The 14,341-nt window shown below is 43.5% G+C and overlaps 1 protein-coding gene across 2 annotated transcripts in view; it reads left to right on the plus strand.

The window, feature by feature from the left end:
- Srbd1 (S1 RNA binding domain 1) overlaps positions 1-14,341 on the plus strand; it is a 205,007-nt gene that overhangs the window by 101,272 nt on the left and 89,394 nt on the right. For both annotated transcript variants that reach the window (XM_045137694.1, XM_045137695.1), the window contains exon 15: positions 6,221-6,312. In XM_045137694.1, the coding sequence (XP_044993629.1) occupies positions 6,221-6,312 (92 nt within the window). The remainder of the gene's footprint in view (positions 1-6,220; positions 6,313-14,341) is intronic.

Consider the following 14,341-nt stretch of genomic DNA (forward strand, 5'->3'; position numbering starts at 1 on the left):
TTATAAGTGTGCACAGACACTCAGATTGCTTTACTTTTCAAAACAATGTTTACTTGAGACTCCTTGAAATGATAATTCTCATTAAATAAATAAATTAAAAACAGCTCGTGGGCTGGAGAGATGGCTTAGTGGTTAAGCGCTTGCCTGTGAAGCCTAAGGACCCCGGTTCGAGGCTTGATTTCCCAGGACTCTCCCCCGCCCGTAAGCCAGATACACAAGGTGGCACACACATCTGGAGTTCATTTGCAGTGGCTGGAGGCCCTGGAGCACCCATTCTCATTCTCTCTCTCTCTCTCTCTCTCTCTCTCTCTCTCTCTCTCTCTGTCACTCTCATATAAATAAATAAAAATAAACAACAAAAAACCCAGCTTTGGTAGTTTTACATCATATTCTTTAAGCATTATTAAGCCTCAGATCCCCTTCTGTTTCTGGTGGTTTGAGTTTCATCCTAGTCACCTGTTCTGAGCATCTGTCCATTCATACTTCAAAATATATTATCTCATGTGTAGAGCAAAGAATTGATATGTGTTGCTTAATATTTTAGTGCTTTATAATATAATAGTATTTCTATGAACTTGTTTAACCTTTCTATGAATGTTTTATGTCTGAAAAACTGGAAGAACAGCTTTTAGATAAACGAGGTAGCTGTTCAAACACAGTAGGTATTTGGTAAATATTTTTTGGTAGGGTAAAAGAAGAAATCCCAGTATTCGTTCATGAAGAATTATAGTCCATTAGTGTAGGAATCATGTCCTGGCTCATATTTTGATATCTTACTAACTATATTTATACTTAAATAAATTACCTGTGTATTAAACTTTCCTGTTAACAAAAGGAAGCAGGCATCAGAAGAAATAGTGAAACTGTTTTCATATTTGGGAATAGGAGAGAGAGAAGATTCTTTCCAAAGCTTCATATAACCTTTCAGATGATTGTGAAAACTATTAGTCCAGCAACATAAAAACAAAAACCAGACAGACAAGCTAGTGTTCATATGAAAAGAAGCTCACTTTTCCCATCTCAATTTGATTTAAAAAGGAAAGGAAAAGGCCTCATACTCTCTTCCTGTCTGAATGGTCTTGTGAAAAGTACTTGCAAACCTGGTTTCTAAGCTATCACAACATGCAGTCGGTCAGGGTAGAGCGGGCTGAGAAACAGCAGAGATAGGAAGTATGTAATTTAAGCATATGTCTTTTAATAGGAATCGTTGACCAATGATCAATTTTATGTAAATGTCACTGAGTTTTACTTGAGGAAAACAAAATATGCAATTTTACTTAAAGTTGTTGTTGCGGATTTTTTTAAATTGTCTTTTAGGATATGAAAGTATGTTTTGTGTTTTTTTTTTTAACATAGACTAAAAAAGATCCTAGTGCTTAGATAAAACGTTAGTTAAATTATCAGTTAATTCTAGAGAATTAGCATGTAACATATCAATCTGCAACTTCAGAGTTAGCTTCTGAAATCCACCTCCGTATATTTCAAGTTCCATGTGTGAGATGTGTCCATTTAGGTGTTTGCCTAAGCCGTGCCTTTTGAAGGATCTTTAGTGTTCTGTAGGATTATTGAAGGCCGGATAAATACTGTCATTTAAAATACCCCCAAATAATAAATTTTGCTTAGTCCTATTTGCTTTACAGCCGAATATATAAAATAATCCAGTTGCAAAGGTTCTGAGGCTACAGGAGAAAAATTTACTTTTTGAATTAGTACTTGGAAGTCATTGGGTAAATGATGTTTTTACAAAGTTCACTTCTGTTTTCCTCGATATAGTACAGATAATTGAAGCAATTTCCCTGTAGTTTATGGAGAACGTGCCTTCTAAATCTACCATGTTTTCTGCTGGATGTCTGTCCTTGAACTCTAAACAGGAATGCGACATTGGGAAAAGGGACATGATAGCACTTGCTCTTAGCCACTTCAGGGGAAAAATTGTCACCCCCAGCTTGACTTGTTTCTGTTTAATTCTTAGCACATCTACTTCTTACGTCCTTGATGCTTTGTGCTGAAGTACTCAGCATTGAGGTTTGGCTGTTCCTTTAGATGACTTTAAGCTTTCTGATCTGTGCTTAGTAGTGAGCTCTTTATCGGACTGATAGGATTCAGCACGTAGGGCATGTGAACTTTACTCCATTTGTATTGATTTAATAGTAATGGTAATCTAAAATCTTTGGGTGCTGTGTGTCACATCTGTTTCGCATTGCTCTGTTTAAAAGAAGTGGCAGTATGGAATTTAGAGGAATATTTATTATCCGAGTGTTTTCCTTTGCAACAATTTCCCTCAGTTTATTGAGAATTATAACCTCCAATAGACCACCAAACATCATTCAAATTCTCAGGTACCCAATTGCAAGAAGTCACAGCTAACTGGAATTTTAATTTACCAGTTAAGTGCCTGTCACTGAAAGAGCTGTAACTTTGAAGGTTTCTGGGAATGATAGAAAATAAATTTGTAGTCAGATTTTTACAAGGAAATGTTATTTTATTCACAGGTCTGGTGTGCATGTCATGAATACAGTTCTATAGAAAGGACTCCATCGGGGTGTGATGTGCATGCCATGTATATTGTATTTCTATAGAAGACTCCATCAGGGTGTGATGTGCATGCCATATATATTATTACTTCTATAGAAGGACTCCACCAGGCTGAATGTTGATTTGGGGGTTGAAAGCTATATCCCATTCTCCTAGGTCATAGAACGCACAAATACAGACATGGTGTCTAGTTTTAATTAAGTCTGCTTCTCTTTGCTCAGGAGCCTGCAGGCTCCAGGAGAGGACGCTCTTACCCTAGAAAAATTACTTTGGGCATGTTGCTCTCCTCATCATATCATCGCTGCACTGAGAGTTTTCCTCACTTCAGCCTCGTTAAATGTTTATTTTGTCCCTGATGTGGTACAACAGAACACGGGCATTATGTAAATTGAGAGGGAAACCAGTTTGCCTTTAGTTTTAAACTTGATCTATGAAATTAAAGGACACATTGCTATCCTACATGCTTTAAGTTCAACCTTAAATATTTACCCCAAAAGGAAAAAAAAAACAACTCATATTGTCTTTGGGTCCTAGCAGCAGACAGTGGAAGGGAGGCGTGCGCTTGCTGTTGGAGAAGGCGGTTCTTTAGAAAAGATGCTGTGCTTGTTGTTGAACACGCACCCCCCCCCACACACACACACTATTCCAACTGTAATGAAAGGCGTGCAGTTCACTGATGGATCCTTGGTGGGGCTGGTTAAGAGCTCAGACTTCAGCAGGTGAGAGTTCACATCCAGCTCAGTTGCTTACCAGCTCTATGACTTTGAGCACATTGCCTACATATAAAATATGGTGTACTCTGCTAAATGAGGTAATTTCTGTATAGTACTTGGTTTTATGCTGGATATAAACTTTGCACTCAGTGCCCCTGATGACATCATCATCATTTGATAAAGGTGAGCAGCCATGCCATTTTATTGTAGAATTCATTTTTCTGTTCATGAAATGTAGAATCCTAGATCTTGATGGCAAAAAGATAACTCTTCACATTCTTTTAAAAAAGAGTGTCATGGGCTGGAGAGATGGCTTAGCGGTTAAGCGCTCGCCTGTGAAGCCTAAGGACCCCGGTTCGAGGCTCGGTTCCCCAGGTCCCACGTTAGCCAGATGCACAAGGGGGCTCACGCGTCTGGAGTTCGTTTGCAGAGGCTGGAAGCCCTGGCGCGCCCATCCTCTCTCTCTCTCTCCCTCTACCTGTCTTTCTCTCTGTGTCTGTTGCTCTCAAATAAATAAATAAATAAATAAAAATTTTTAAAAAAAAGTGTGTCAGGACTTGGTGTCTTATCCTTGTCAAAATTCAATTGAATTCTCCATGTTTAATTTCTCAGCACTTGATTGTTACAACAGAGTAATATGTTGAAAGTTATTCACTACATTTGTCTTTTATTACTGAAACAACTTTTAAAGAACAGAGAAAGGAAGAGGTTCCTAAAAGTGGGTTAAAAATTGAGCACTGGGGCTGGAGAGACGGCTTAGCAGTTAAGCACTTGCCTGTGAAGCCTTAAGGACCCTCGTTCGAGGCTGGATTCCCCAGGACCCACGTTAGCCAGATGCACAAAGGGGCACATGTGTCTGGTGTTTGTTTGCAGTGGCTGGAGGCCCTGGCACGCCCATTCTCTCTCTGTATCTGACTCTCTCTCTTTGTCTGTCACTCTCAAATAAATAAATAAATAAATAAATAAATAAGTAAATAAATAAATAAATAAATAAAGCACTGGAGCTGGGCATGGTGGTGCACGCCTTTAACCCCAGCACTCAGGAAGCAGAGATAGGAGGATCGCCATGAGTTCGAGGTCACCCTGCAACCACATAGGGAATTCCAGGTCAGCCTGGACTAGACTGAAACCATACCTCGAAAAACCAAATAAATAAATAAAAATAAAAATAAAATAGAGTAAGTACTAGGCTGGAGAGATGTCTCAGAGGTTAAGGCACTCGCCTTCAAAACCTGATGAACTGAGTTTCAATTCCGCAGTACCCATGTAAGCGACGTGCACAAAGTGGCCCATATGCCTGGAGTTTGTTTGCAATGGCTTGAGGCCCTGTGGTGCCCATGTTCGCTCTTTCTCTCTCTCTCTCTCACTCTGTCTCTTTCTGTTTCTGTTTCTCTCTCTCCCTGTATCTTTCTGCTTGCAAATAAATAAAGACGATATTTTAAAAACAAGAGCACTAGTGAGACTCAAGATAAGGTGCTTTGCTGCTGGGCATGTCGTGAAGGGGAACTCGGCTTTTACTGTGTTTGATGAACTATATAACCGCCGGCCACAGAACAAGCGTCGGCTGTGGGGCGCTCCTGTGGCATCTCATGCAGCGCTTGGATCCAGAGAAGCAGGGAACAGGGTGATTTGTGTGATGTTTTGATTAAATAAATGATGAAGTGAGTTTTTTAATACCTGCCTGAAGTGAAAGGCTTCATGTTTACTGAAAGGATGATTCCAGCCCTGTCTCATAAGAAGTGGAGTGATAGCCCATCTGGTCTTTCTTTTTCAGACGTGGTTGTCATTAAACCAAGGAATCACTGCAGCAGTGCTTACGGCCATGGGTTTTGGTGGGTTTTTGGGGTTTTGTTTTCCAGGTAGGGTCTCCCTCTAGCCCAGCCCAGGCTGACCTGGAATGCATTATGTGGTCTCAGGGTGGCCTTGAACTCTCAGTGATTCTCCTACCTCTGCCTCCTGAGTGTGCACCACCATGCCCGGCTCTGGTTTTTTGTTTTTTTTTTTTTTTTTAAATGCATAGTCTCGTATTCATTCTAAGACTGTAGACTTTTGGGGGAGCATAGAATGCTTAATGCAAGTGGGAATTGTAAGTATTAGTCAAGAATAGATTCTAAACACAGAAGAAGCTAAGTACATTCTGACAGCGTTGAGGGTAGCATCATTGTGTTCATCTATAAAGTATTTTTGTTGTTGTTTTTAATTGAAGTCGGGTTTCACCATAGCCCAGGCAGACCTGAAGCTCACTATGTAGTCTAAGTATAAACTGTCTCTCGTTACCATTAACTGGAGCACCACAGAATGATATCATTGTGAACTCAAGCTTGGGTACTTCCTATGGTGGAAAAGGAAAGTTCTTACTTAGTCTATGTATTAGTCAGGGTTCTCTAGAGGAACAGAACCGCTAGAATGAATTATATTAAAAAGGGAACGTATTGTATTAGTTTAAGGCAGTCCAATAGCAGTTGCAGGCCCGAGGATCAAGGAACCCAGAAGCTGCTCAGTCCATGAGGCTGGATGCCTCAGCCATCCCCATTTGGCACTGAAGGCCTGGAGGCTTCCTCAGAGCCGCTGGGTTTCAATCCACGTGGGTCTTCAGTCCATGCTGGAAGGCAGCAAGCAGCTTGGGCAGCCAAGTGGGAAGAAGGAAGGGGCTCCTTTCACCCTGAGCTTCCTTATATGAAGTCCCCTCTGAGAGGGGCGCCCACTCTGGATAAGGACTTCCTCCTTTAGTGAATGAATGCTCCCTGGAAGCAGCCTGGGAGACCCACCCAATAGGGATGTCTGGGGATTCCTAAACACATCAAGTTGACAGCACCTTCCCCATCACAGTCTTCTTCCATCTTTTTATTTTATTTTGATTTAAAAAATTTTTCTTTCCATCTTTTTCTTGTAGTCCCCAGTTTGGTTTATTTTTTTTCTTTCTTTGACCAGTCAGAAAGGTTGGGAAATCATGTTCCTTTCTTTCTTCTCAGCATCGTCAGTGAAGCAGGAGCCTCAATCTACAGTGTCAGCCCCGAGGCGAACAAAGAGATGCCCGGGCTGGATCCCAACCTGAGAAGTGCAGGTAAGACTCAGTGGCCGGCACAGGAACGTGGCGCCGGACTCAAGTGACCGGCCGAATATCGCTAGGTATCCGAGCAAGTTTAACACACACGCCAACTGCACAGGAAACGGCATATTACAAAGGGGGTTGTCGATCAAGCTAATACTAGAAATTATGAAAGAGCAAATGAACATTCTAGAGAAGAGGAAGGAATTAACATAAAAGACTTGCAAAATTCGATGCCGGAGTTGGAGAAATGGCTGAGTAAAAGTGTGCTTGGGGTGTAAGTGTGAGGATATGGGTTTGGTCCCCAGCGCTTCACAGCCAGCCAGTGATACGAAAGATAAAGACAGGAGAATTGCTGGGACTCAACTGGTCAACCAGTATAGCTGAAAAGTAGTGAGTCACAGGTTCAGTGAGAGACCCTGTCGCGAAGAAGTAAGGTGGAAGCGCTGTAGAGGAAGACACCTGCCATCTTCCTGCGGCCTCCACACACGTGCACATGGGCCGTACCCATGTACACACACTTGCACATGCCACACCTGTGTGCACACACGCACACATGCCAAAACATTAAATGCTAGTTTAGTATTCAAAAGAATAAAATTCTCTAAACTCTGTGGTTATTGTTATTATGATGATAAAACATTATAGCATTTGTTGGCAATATTTAGTGTAAGACATCAAAACTTGCAGTGCAGATACGTCAATACGCATAGACTTTTCGTTTATTGCTGAATGCTTGGCAATGGACTAGTCACTCTGGGCTTGCTAGTGTAAGGTATTGCTGTCATTTTAGCTGCACTTGATCGCTTTTATTTGTATGGTGTCGAAGAGAAAAAACTCTTGTATTTGAGGAAAGTAAAATACTTTGATACATCTAGGGTAGCATGGTATAAAGCAGAACCCTAGATCTGGTGAAGGTCTCTCTCTCTCTCTGGGATGAAGGACACTTAGATTCCTTTCTTGATAATGAATGTTTAAATTTTTTTTCCTTAGTTTCATTGGCTGCTTTTGAATTCTACCTGGATATATATTTTTGGAGAAAGTGTTGCATTAATCTAAAGATTACAAACATACACACCCACACATGCACACACACACATTTTTTTTTTCAAATCCAAAAGAATGATGTTGCTTCCTTTTGGTCGTTTGTCCCATGACACAAGCCCTGGCTAAGCTATCTTTTTTTGTTTGTTTGTTTGTTTGTTTGTTTTTTTCAAGGGAGGGTCTCACTCTAGCCCAGGCTGGCCTGGAATTTACTACGGAGTCTCAGGGTGGCCTCAAACTCACAGAAATCCTCCTGCCCCTGCCTCCCTCCCGAGTGCTGAGATTAAAGGCGTGCGCCACCATGCCCATCCCTCTTCCTCAACACACCTTCTAAGTGGAAAACTTGCTTGTCCTCTGAAATGCTTTCCTATCATAGCAGCCCACCCTGGCTCCTGCCTCCTTACTGGGCACATGCTCTTGATGCTGACCTTATCACATAACCACAGTCATGGCCATGGTGAGAGAGGCCTGGGAAGAGTCCTGACAGTGGCTGTGAACGCTCTTCTTTTCAAGCGTGTCCCGTGTATATGAAATATCTCGGTGAGTGCCACACTGGGATTGTTGTATCTTATCTTCACAGTCGTTCTATGAGACATCATTATTATGCCTACTGTACAGATAAAGCAACTGAAGCTTTGACAGTTCAGTTTAGTTCCCTAGAACCCATGGAAAGTCAGATGCACAAAGTGCTGCATGCATCTGGAGTTTGTTTGCAGCAGCAAGAGGCCCTGGTGCTCCCATACTTCACTCCCCCCCCACCTCTCTCTATCTCATTGCAAATAAGTAAGTAAATAAAATATGTTAACCGTGTGTGTTAGTACATGCCTTTAATCGCAGCATTCAGGAGGCAGAGGTAGGAGGATCACTGTGAGCTTGAGGCCACTCTGTGACTACATAGTGAATTCCAGGTCAGTCATGGCTGAAGTGATCTAAATAATAATAATAACTATTATTATTGTTATTATTTTAAGAAGAAGAAGGGCTGGAGAGATGGCTTTACAGGTAGGGCACTTAAAGACTCATGGTTGACTCTCCAGGTCCCACATAAGCCAGACGCACAGTGATGCACGTGTGCACAAGGGGGCGCATGCGTGCAGAGTTCACTTGCAGTGGCTGGAGGCCCTGGCATGCTATTGCTCTCTCTCATTTAGAAAAAAACAAAACAACACAGTTTGTTGGGCTTGCCTCAAGAAAAAGAAAGAAACTAAGGTTTAAAGAAGGCACACTGGGGAGATGTGTCACAGGAAGAAAACAGACCCCTCGTAAAAAGCCAGAAGCCACCACAGGCTTCGAAATCCCAATACAGTCATGCTGGTAGCAAGCTGGGAGGTTGAGTCAGAAAAACTCAGTGAGCATAGAAGAAGAAAACCGAAACAAACAACAATGAAAATAATAATGATAATGACCAGCAACAGAGCAAGTGAGATCAAAAGAAACACTGCCTCAAATGAGGAAGAATTGCAAGGATGGACCTGCAAGTCACACTGTGGCCTCTGCACACGTAGTAGTGTTGGTACTTACACATACACATACACACACAAACACACACACACACACACACACACCCCTACACATACACACACCCCAGCCCAAACAGGACACCTAACCACTGAGCATTTATGCAGTATTTATATATCTGATGTCTCTAGTAATCGATGCTTTTCTTTTTCTTTTTATTTATTTGGTGGGGTGGGGGGAGAGAGAGAGAGAGAGAAAGAGGTAGATAGAGAATGGGCACATCAGGGCCTCCAGTCACTGCAAACAAACTCCAGATGCACACGTCACCTTGTGCACCTGGCTTATGTGACACCTGGAGAATTGAACCTGGGTCAGTAGGCTCTGCAGGCAAGCAACTTAACTGCTAAGCCATCTCGCCAACCCAAAAGGCGTTTTTAAAATGTGTGCTTAAAGCATTTACCTTCTTGTTGCTAGGACAGAAGCAGCTGATGGGAGGAAAGGGTTTATTTTGGCTCCCAGCCATGAGGGGTGGCTTCATCATGGCAGGAAATGCACGGCAGAGCAGGCAACTGGCTGTCACCTCACAGCAGCCGAGAGAGCGAACACTGAATACCCAACGGACACTGAGTACCCAACGGACCGAACCGGGACTACTAATAAACCCCCAGTAACATACCTCCTCCAGGCAAGGCTCCACCTCCCAAAGGCTGGGAACCAAGTGTGCAGCTTGACGACAAACACTGGAGGCCATGGGGGACGTCCTACATTCTCACCAACACAGTGCGTGAGAGTGTGCCAGGCGTGCGCCCCAGCGCTCACACGGAGGCTGGAGGACAGCTTGGGGTTGCGGGTCCTTGCCTTCCACCTTATTGGCAACAGGGTTTCTTACACACTGCTGTGTATGCGCGCCGGGCTAGCTGGTCCTCGAGCGCCTGGAGGTTCTGCTCTCTCCACCTCCCATCTTCCTGTAGGCACGCTGGGGTCACAGACACATGAGTTCTGGGGATCCAAACTTAGGTCATAACACTTGCACGCTAAGTGCTTTTGCCATACACTGAGCCATCTTCCCAAGCCCGAGAGAGAGCGTTGCTTCCTTATCTCGTGGGTAACAGTAAGCCTCGAGGCCCTCACTGCTGAGGAGACTGCCGTTCCTTCCCAGGTGACATGGGTGCATAAGTGTCAGAATTGTGGCTGAAGCCCAATGTCAGCATTCCATCGGACCCTCTGATGCTAGATGAGTATATAAAAGGAACTGCTCTCTGGCTCTGATTTCAAAGTATCTTCAGTTTGAGGTTCACCACTGGCCTGCCTTCCTCCTACGTCTCAACTCACCTCTCTGCAGCAATGGTGTCATTCCACGTCAGCTCAAGACATCATCAGCCTAGACACTTGGGTCTCCAAGTCTAGTCCTAAAGGCAGATAGTCAAAGAAGCTTGATGTCTCCACTCTTGGCTTCCTAGCGTCCACTTCCTTCTCAAATCCTTCAATAGATCAGTTAATCATTTCACATCAGACATCAGCACATAAAAGCTCCATTTTAATTTTTTTTTTTTTTTTTTGCTGCTAAAATTAGATGTTTCCTCCAAAGATTCATATGCTACAAGTTAAGTCCCGAGTGTGGCCCTGTGGATAGGTAGGCTAGAGGTGGGACCGCGTCCCCTGTAGGTAAGTCAGGAGGCTATTTTGCCCTCATCAAGGCTTAATTTTGGTCTTCTGGAGTGCGTTAGTTCTCCTAAGCATTCATTGTTCCAGGGGCTGGGGAGATGGCTCAACTGCTTGCTGCGCAGGCATGAAGACATGACTTTAGACTCATGCCCATGTAAAAGCTGGGCGCATATAATCCCAGTGCTGGAGAGGCACACGCATACAAACGTGCAAACACAGCACACACAAACACAGCTCGTTGTTTCAGGTGAGGCCACCCCATCCGCTCTGCCCCTTCTGCATGGGGCTTGTTCTCTTTCTTCCATGTGGTGACCCAGCCAACGCAGTGCTCAGCAGAGGCCAAATAGATGAAGCCATTCACTCAGGCTTAGACTTTCCACTTCTGCGACTGAGAAGAATGAGCTTCTTTTCAAAACATATCTCCCACTGTCAGGTATTTTGTTACAGCAACAGAAAATGGACTGCTATAAATCCACTATAAGCGTAGTATGCCAACTATACTGGGATTCCAACGTGGCATGCAAGCATTAGACATGCATAAGAAATGGCCCTGCTATTGCTGCATCTCTTTAGCTCATTGATTAGCCTCTTGAAAGTGGAAGTTGCCCTTTTCATACATACTTGTATCTCCCACCATAAGTCCATTGCATATGAGAGGCATTTAAATTGGAATAGTAGGAGAATGGTAATAAAATACTAAAGATTTCTGAGTTAAAATAGAAGATTGAATATGTCTGTATTCCTTCTCTTCCTTCTGAAATCCTAAGGAAAAAAAATTAAAGTCTTGACAAGGGCAAAAGGAATAGCAATGGAGAGCAGCAACAAGTTTTTTTTTTATTATTTTATTTTAATTTAATTTATTTATTTGACAGAGAAAGAGGGGGAGGGAGAGAACGGGTGCACCAGGACCTCCAGCCACCGCATATGAACTCCGGAGGTGTACGCCCTCCTCCTTGTCAAACCTGGGTCCTTTGGCTTTGCAGGCAAACGCCTTAACCACTAAGCCATCCCTCCAGCCCAGCAACACGTTTTGACACTGGAAGTCAGATAGTAATAACTGACCTAGCCAGTGTGAGAAAATTGAATCCTAAGACAGTTATGTAGACAACACAAGCCACTGCTCTGCAGACTGGACTCATTTCTGACTCAGGAGCTGATATGAAGTGTCTTTGGAAATATGTTAGGAAGGGCCAAGGGTGTGTCTAAAGTAAGAGGATTGGTTGAAAGTCTGTTTAAAAACTACCAAGTCCAAGTTAAACATAGAAATTACTACACAACATAGCAATTCTACTGTTCGGAACGCGCTCAAGAGCGTTGGCAAGGGAACTCAAGCAAATACTTGGACATACGTGCTCATACAGAACCAAGATCTGGAAACACCCCAAATGTCCATTAGCAGATAAGTGAGTAGATTAAATGTTATAGCCATTGCTAGAACAGCATTCGGCCATAAAAAGATTGGAGTACTGAGACATGCCACAGCATGGCTGAAACGTGAAAACCTGAGGCCCAGTGAAAAGAGCTCATCACGGAAGGTGACATCAGGAAATATGGAGCCCCGGGCAGATGTGTAGAGCGGGCCAGCCAGCTGTGGTTTCCATACCAGGGAGAGATGGGGGAGGAGGAGGACAGTTTAAGGGTTCTCTTTGAGTATCACAGAAGTGTTTCAGAACCTCATAGAGGGAGTAGTCAGCCACTGTAAGGATAGTAACTTTCTCTGACTTCTGTACCATTGCTCCGTGGCCAGCCATTGATTGTGTGAAGCTCCCTTCAGTAAGACGGGAGCAGTGAGACCTCTGCCTTCACATCGAGGTAGCTGCTCTGTTTCTGCCTTTCCAAGCGAGTGGAGGAGGGCTGTCTGGGGAGGGTTAAATGGGAAGAGCCCAGGGTAACACAGCTGTAGTTAGAGCTGGGATACCTGCTGCCAGAGACTGAGCAAGCCAATATGTTGTAGAGAGTTGAGAGAAAGCGTGACCTTTCATGCAGAATACTGGCTTCCACCAACACGTGAGAAACCAAGACCAGAGGTTCCACCCAGAATGGCCAGAGTTCCCAGTAATGAAGCTCGCAGCTGACAACCCAGCTCCCAGTGCACAGCTGGAGGGGTTAACTCCTGACATGTAAGAAAATTACAGTGTTAGAGATAGAGGCCAGGATACACTCGAGGGGAAAAAGCTACTTTGAGGAAATGGAGATGTTGCAGATAGAAGAAAAATAAAGGGAAAAATTACCACGCTCATCATTCATGTTTTTTGTTGTTGTTGTTGGTGGTGGTGGTGGAGGGAGACAGGGTCTCACAATCCATCCTGGCTGGAGCTTGTGGACTCTCTTGCCCCAGCCTCCTGAATGCGGGATAGAGATGTGTATCGCCAACCTCAGTTTAGGGACATATTTACATGAAGTAAAATCTGTCCTGTTTAGCTACTGCACTTGATTTTTAGCCAAAAGGCCAAGAAGCGATTCTTCAGGAAGATCATCTACAAAATCTGCAAACCTCACATCAGCTGATACTACGTGGGTCACCACCACCTTTATCACAGTCAAATTGTACAATAATTTCATCAAGTTTATGTATTTGTCATCTTCTTGCTCACAGACATAGTTATTAATCACGGAATCAAGATGATAACCTAGATGGGCGTGGTGGTACACACCTTAACCCCAGTACTCAGGAGGCTGAGGTAGGAGTTTGAAGCTGGCCAGGGGGCTACAGAGTGAAATTGCCTGGGCTAGCCTTGAGACCTTGCCTTGGAAACAAACAAAAATTTAAAAAACAGATGTAACCTATTTGTTTTGACTGTTACTTATGGAGTTCATCGCAAAAAGACATTTTAGGGCTGGCAAGATAGCTTAGCAGTTTGCCTGCCAAGCCAAAGGACCTAGGTTCGATTCCCCAGGATCCACAAGGTGGCACATGTATCTGGAGTTTGTTTTCAGTGACTAGAGGCCCGGACATGCTCATTCTCTCCCTCTCCCTCTCCCTCTCTCTCTCAAATAAATAAATATAAAAGAAAAAGATAGTATTGAGATCATTGTCCTAAGCACTTTCTAATGACACAGGAAGGATATAGTGAGATTTCAGATTTTGGGGTTCAGGATGTGTTTCCCAAATTTATTAACCCCATGTTTGGGTTCTGTCCTACCTTTAACAAGTTCTTTAACAACAAATTGATAAAGACAGACTCAGGAAGGATAAATTTAGAATTATTAAGTTCATGTAGGGAGACATCACACATTGTGGGGTTTATTTTTTAAGGGAGTTTGGGGTCTAGGAAGGAATGCTGGAGCAGAGCCTCAAACATGTGGGAATTAGGAAACACACACTTGGGTGGAAAACATCGTATAGTTCATGAATTTCATTTAAGAGAAATAGAGGGCTTCGGAGAAAGACCAGAGTAGCGCCATAGGCACATGGAGAACAGCATTTAGGAGCTCATGTAGGGATATTTAGAAAGAACCCCCATAGCATCCACCCTGAGTTTACTCATGGAAGCAAATTAAAAGAGCAAATGGTGGTGACTTAAGGAAGAAAAGCAGAGAGGAAATGTCGAAGCAAAGAACAAGAGATTCAGAGAAGAAATGTGTAATGAGGACACTGACACTCCTGGTCACCCCAAGTCTGAAGAAATCACGCAGGTAGCAGGCCTGGAGTTAGTGAGAGCACCCCATGTTAGATCTGGGGTGTAAGGGAAATATGCACGCATGTGGCAGATCCAGAGACCAGAGGGAAATCATGCATGTAATCAAAGTGAGACGTTAACCCCAAACTATAAAGCAGAGGCAAATAGAAAAGTTCCCCCAGACCAGGAAGCTGGTATGCTCTTCCCCTCACCCAGCCAGACTCACGGGTATCCAAGCCAAAATGAGAGGGAATCCA

The sequence above is a fragment of the Jaculus jaculus genome, chromosome 18, assembly GCF_020740685.1.
Source record: "Jaculus jaculus isolate mJacJac1 chromosome 18, mJacJac1.mat.Y.cur, whole genome shotgun sequence".
NCBI lineage: Eukaryota > Metazoa > Chordata > Mammalia > Rodentia > Dipodidae > Jaculus > Jaculus jaculus.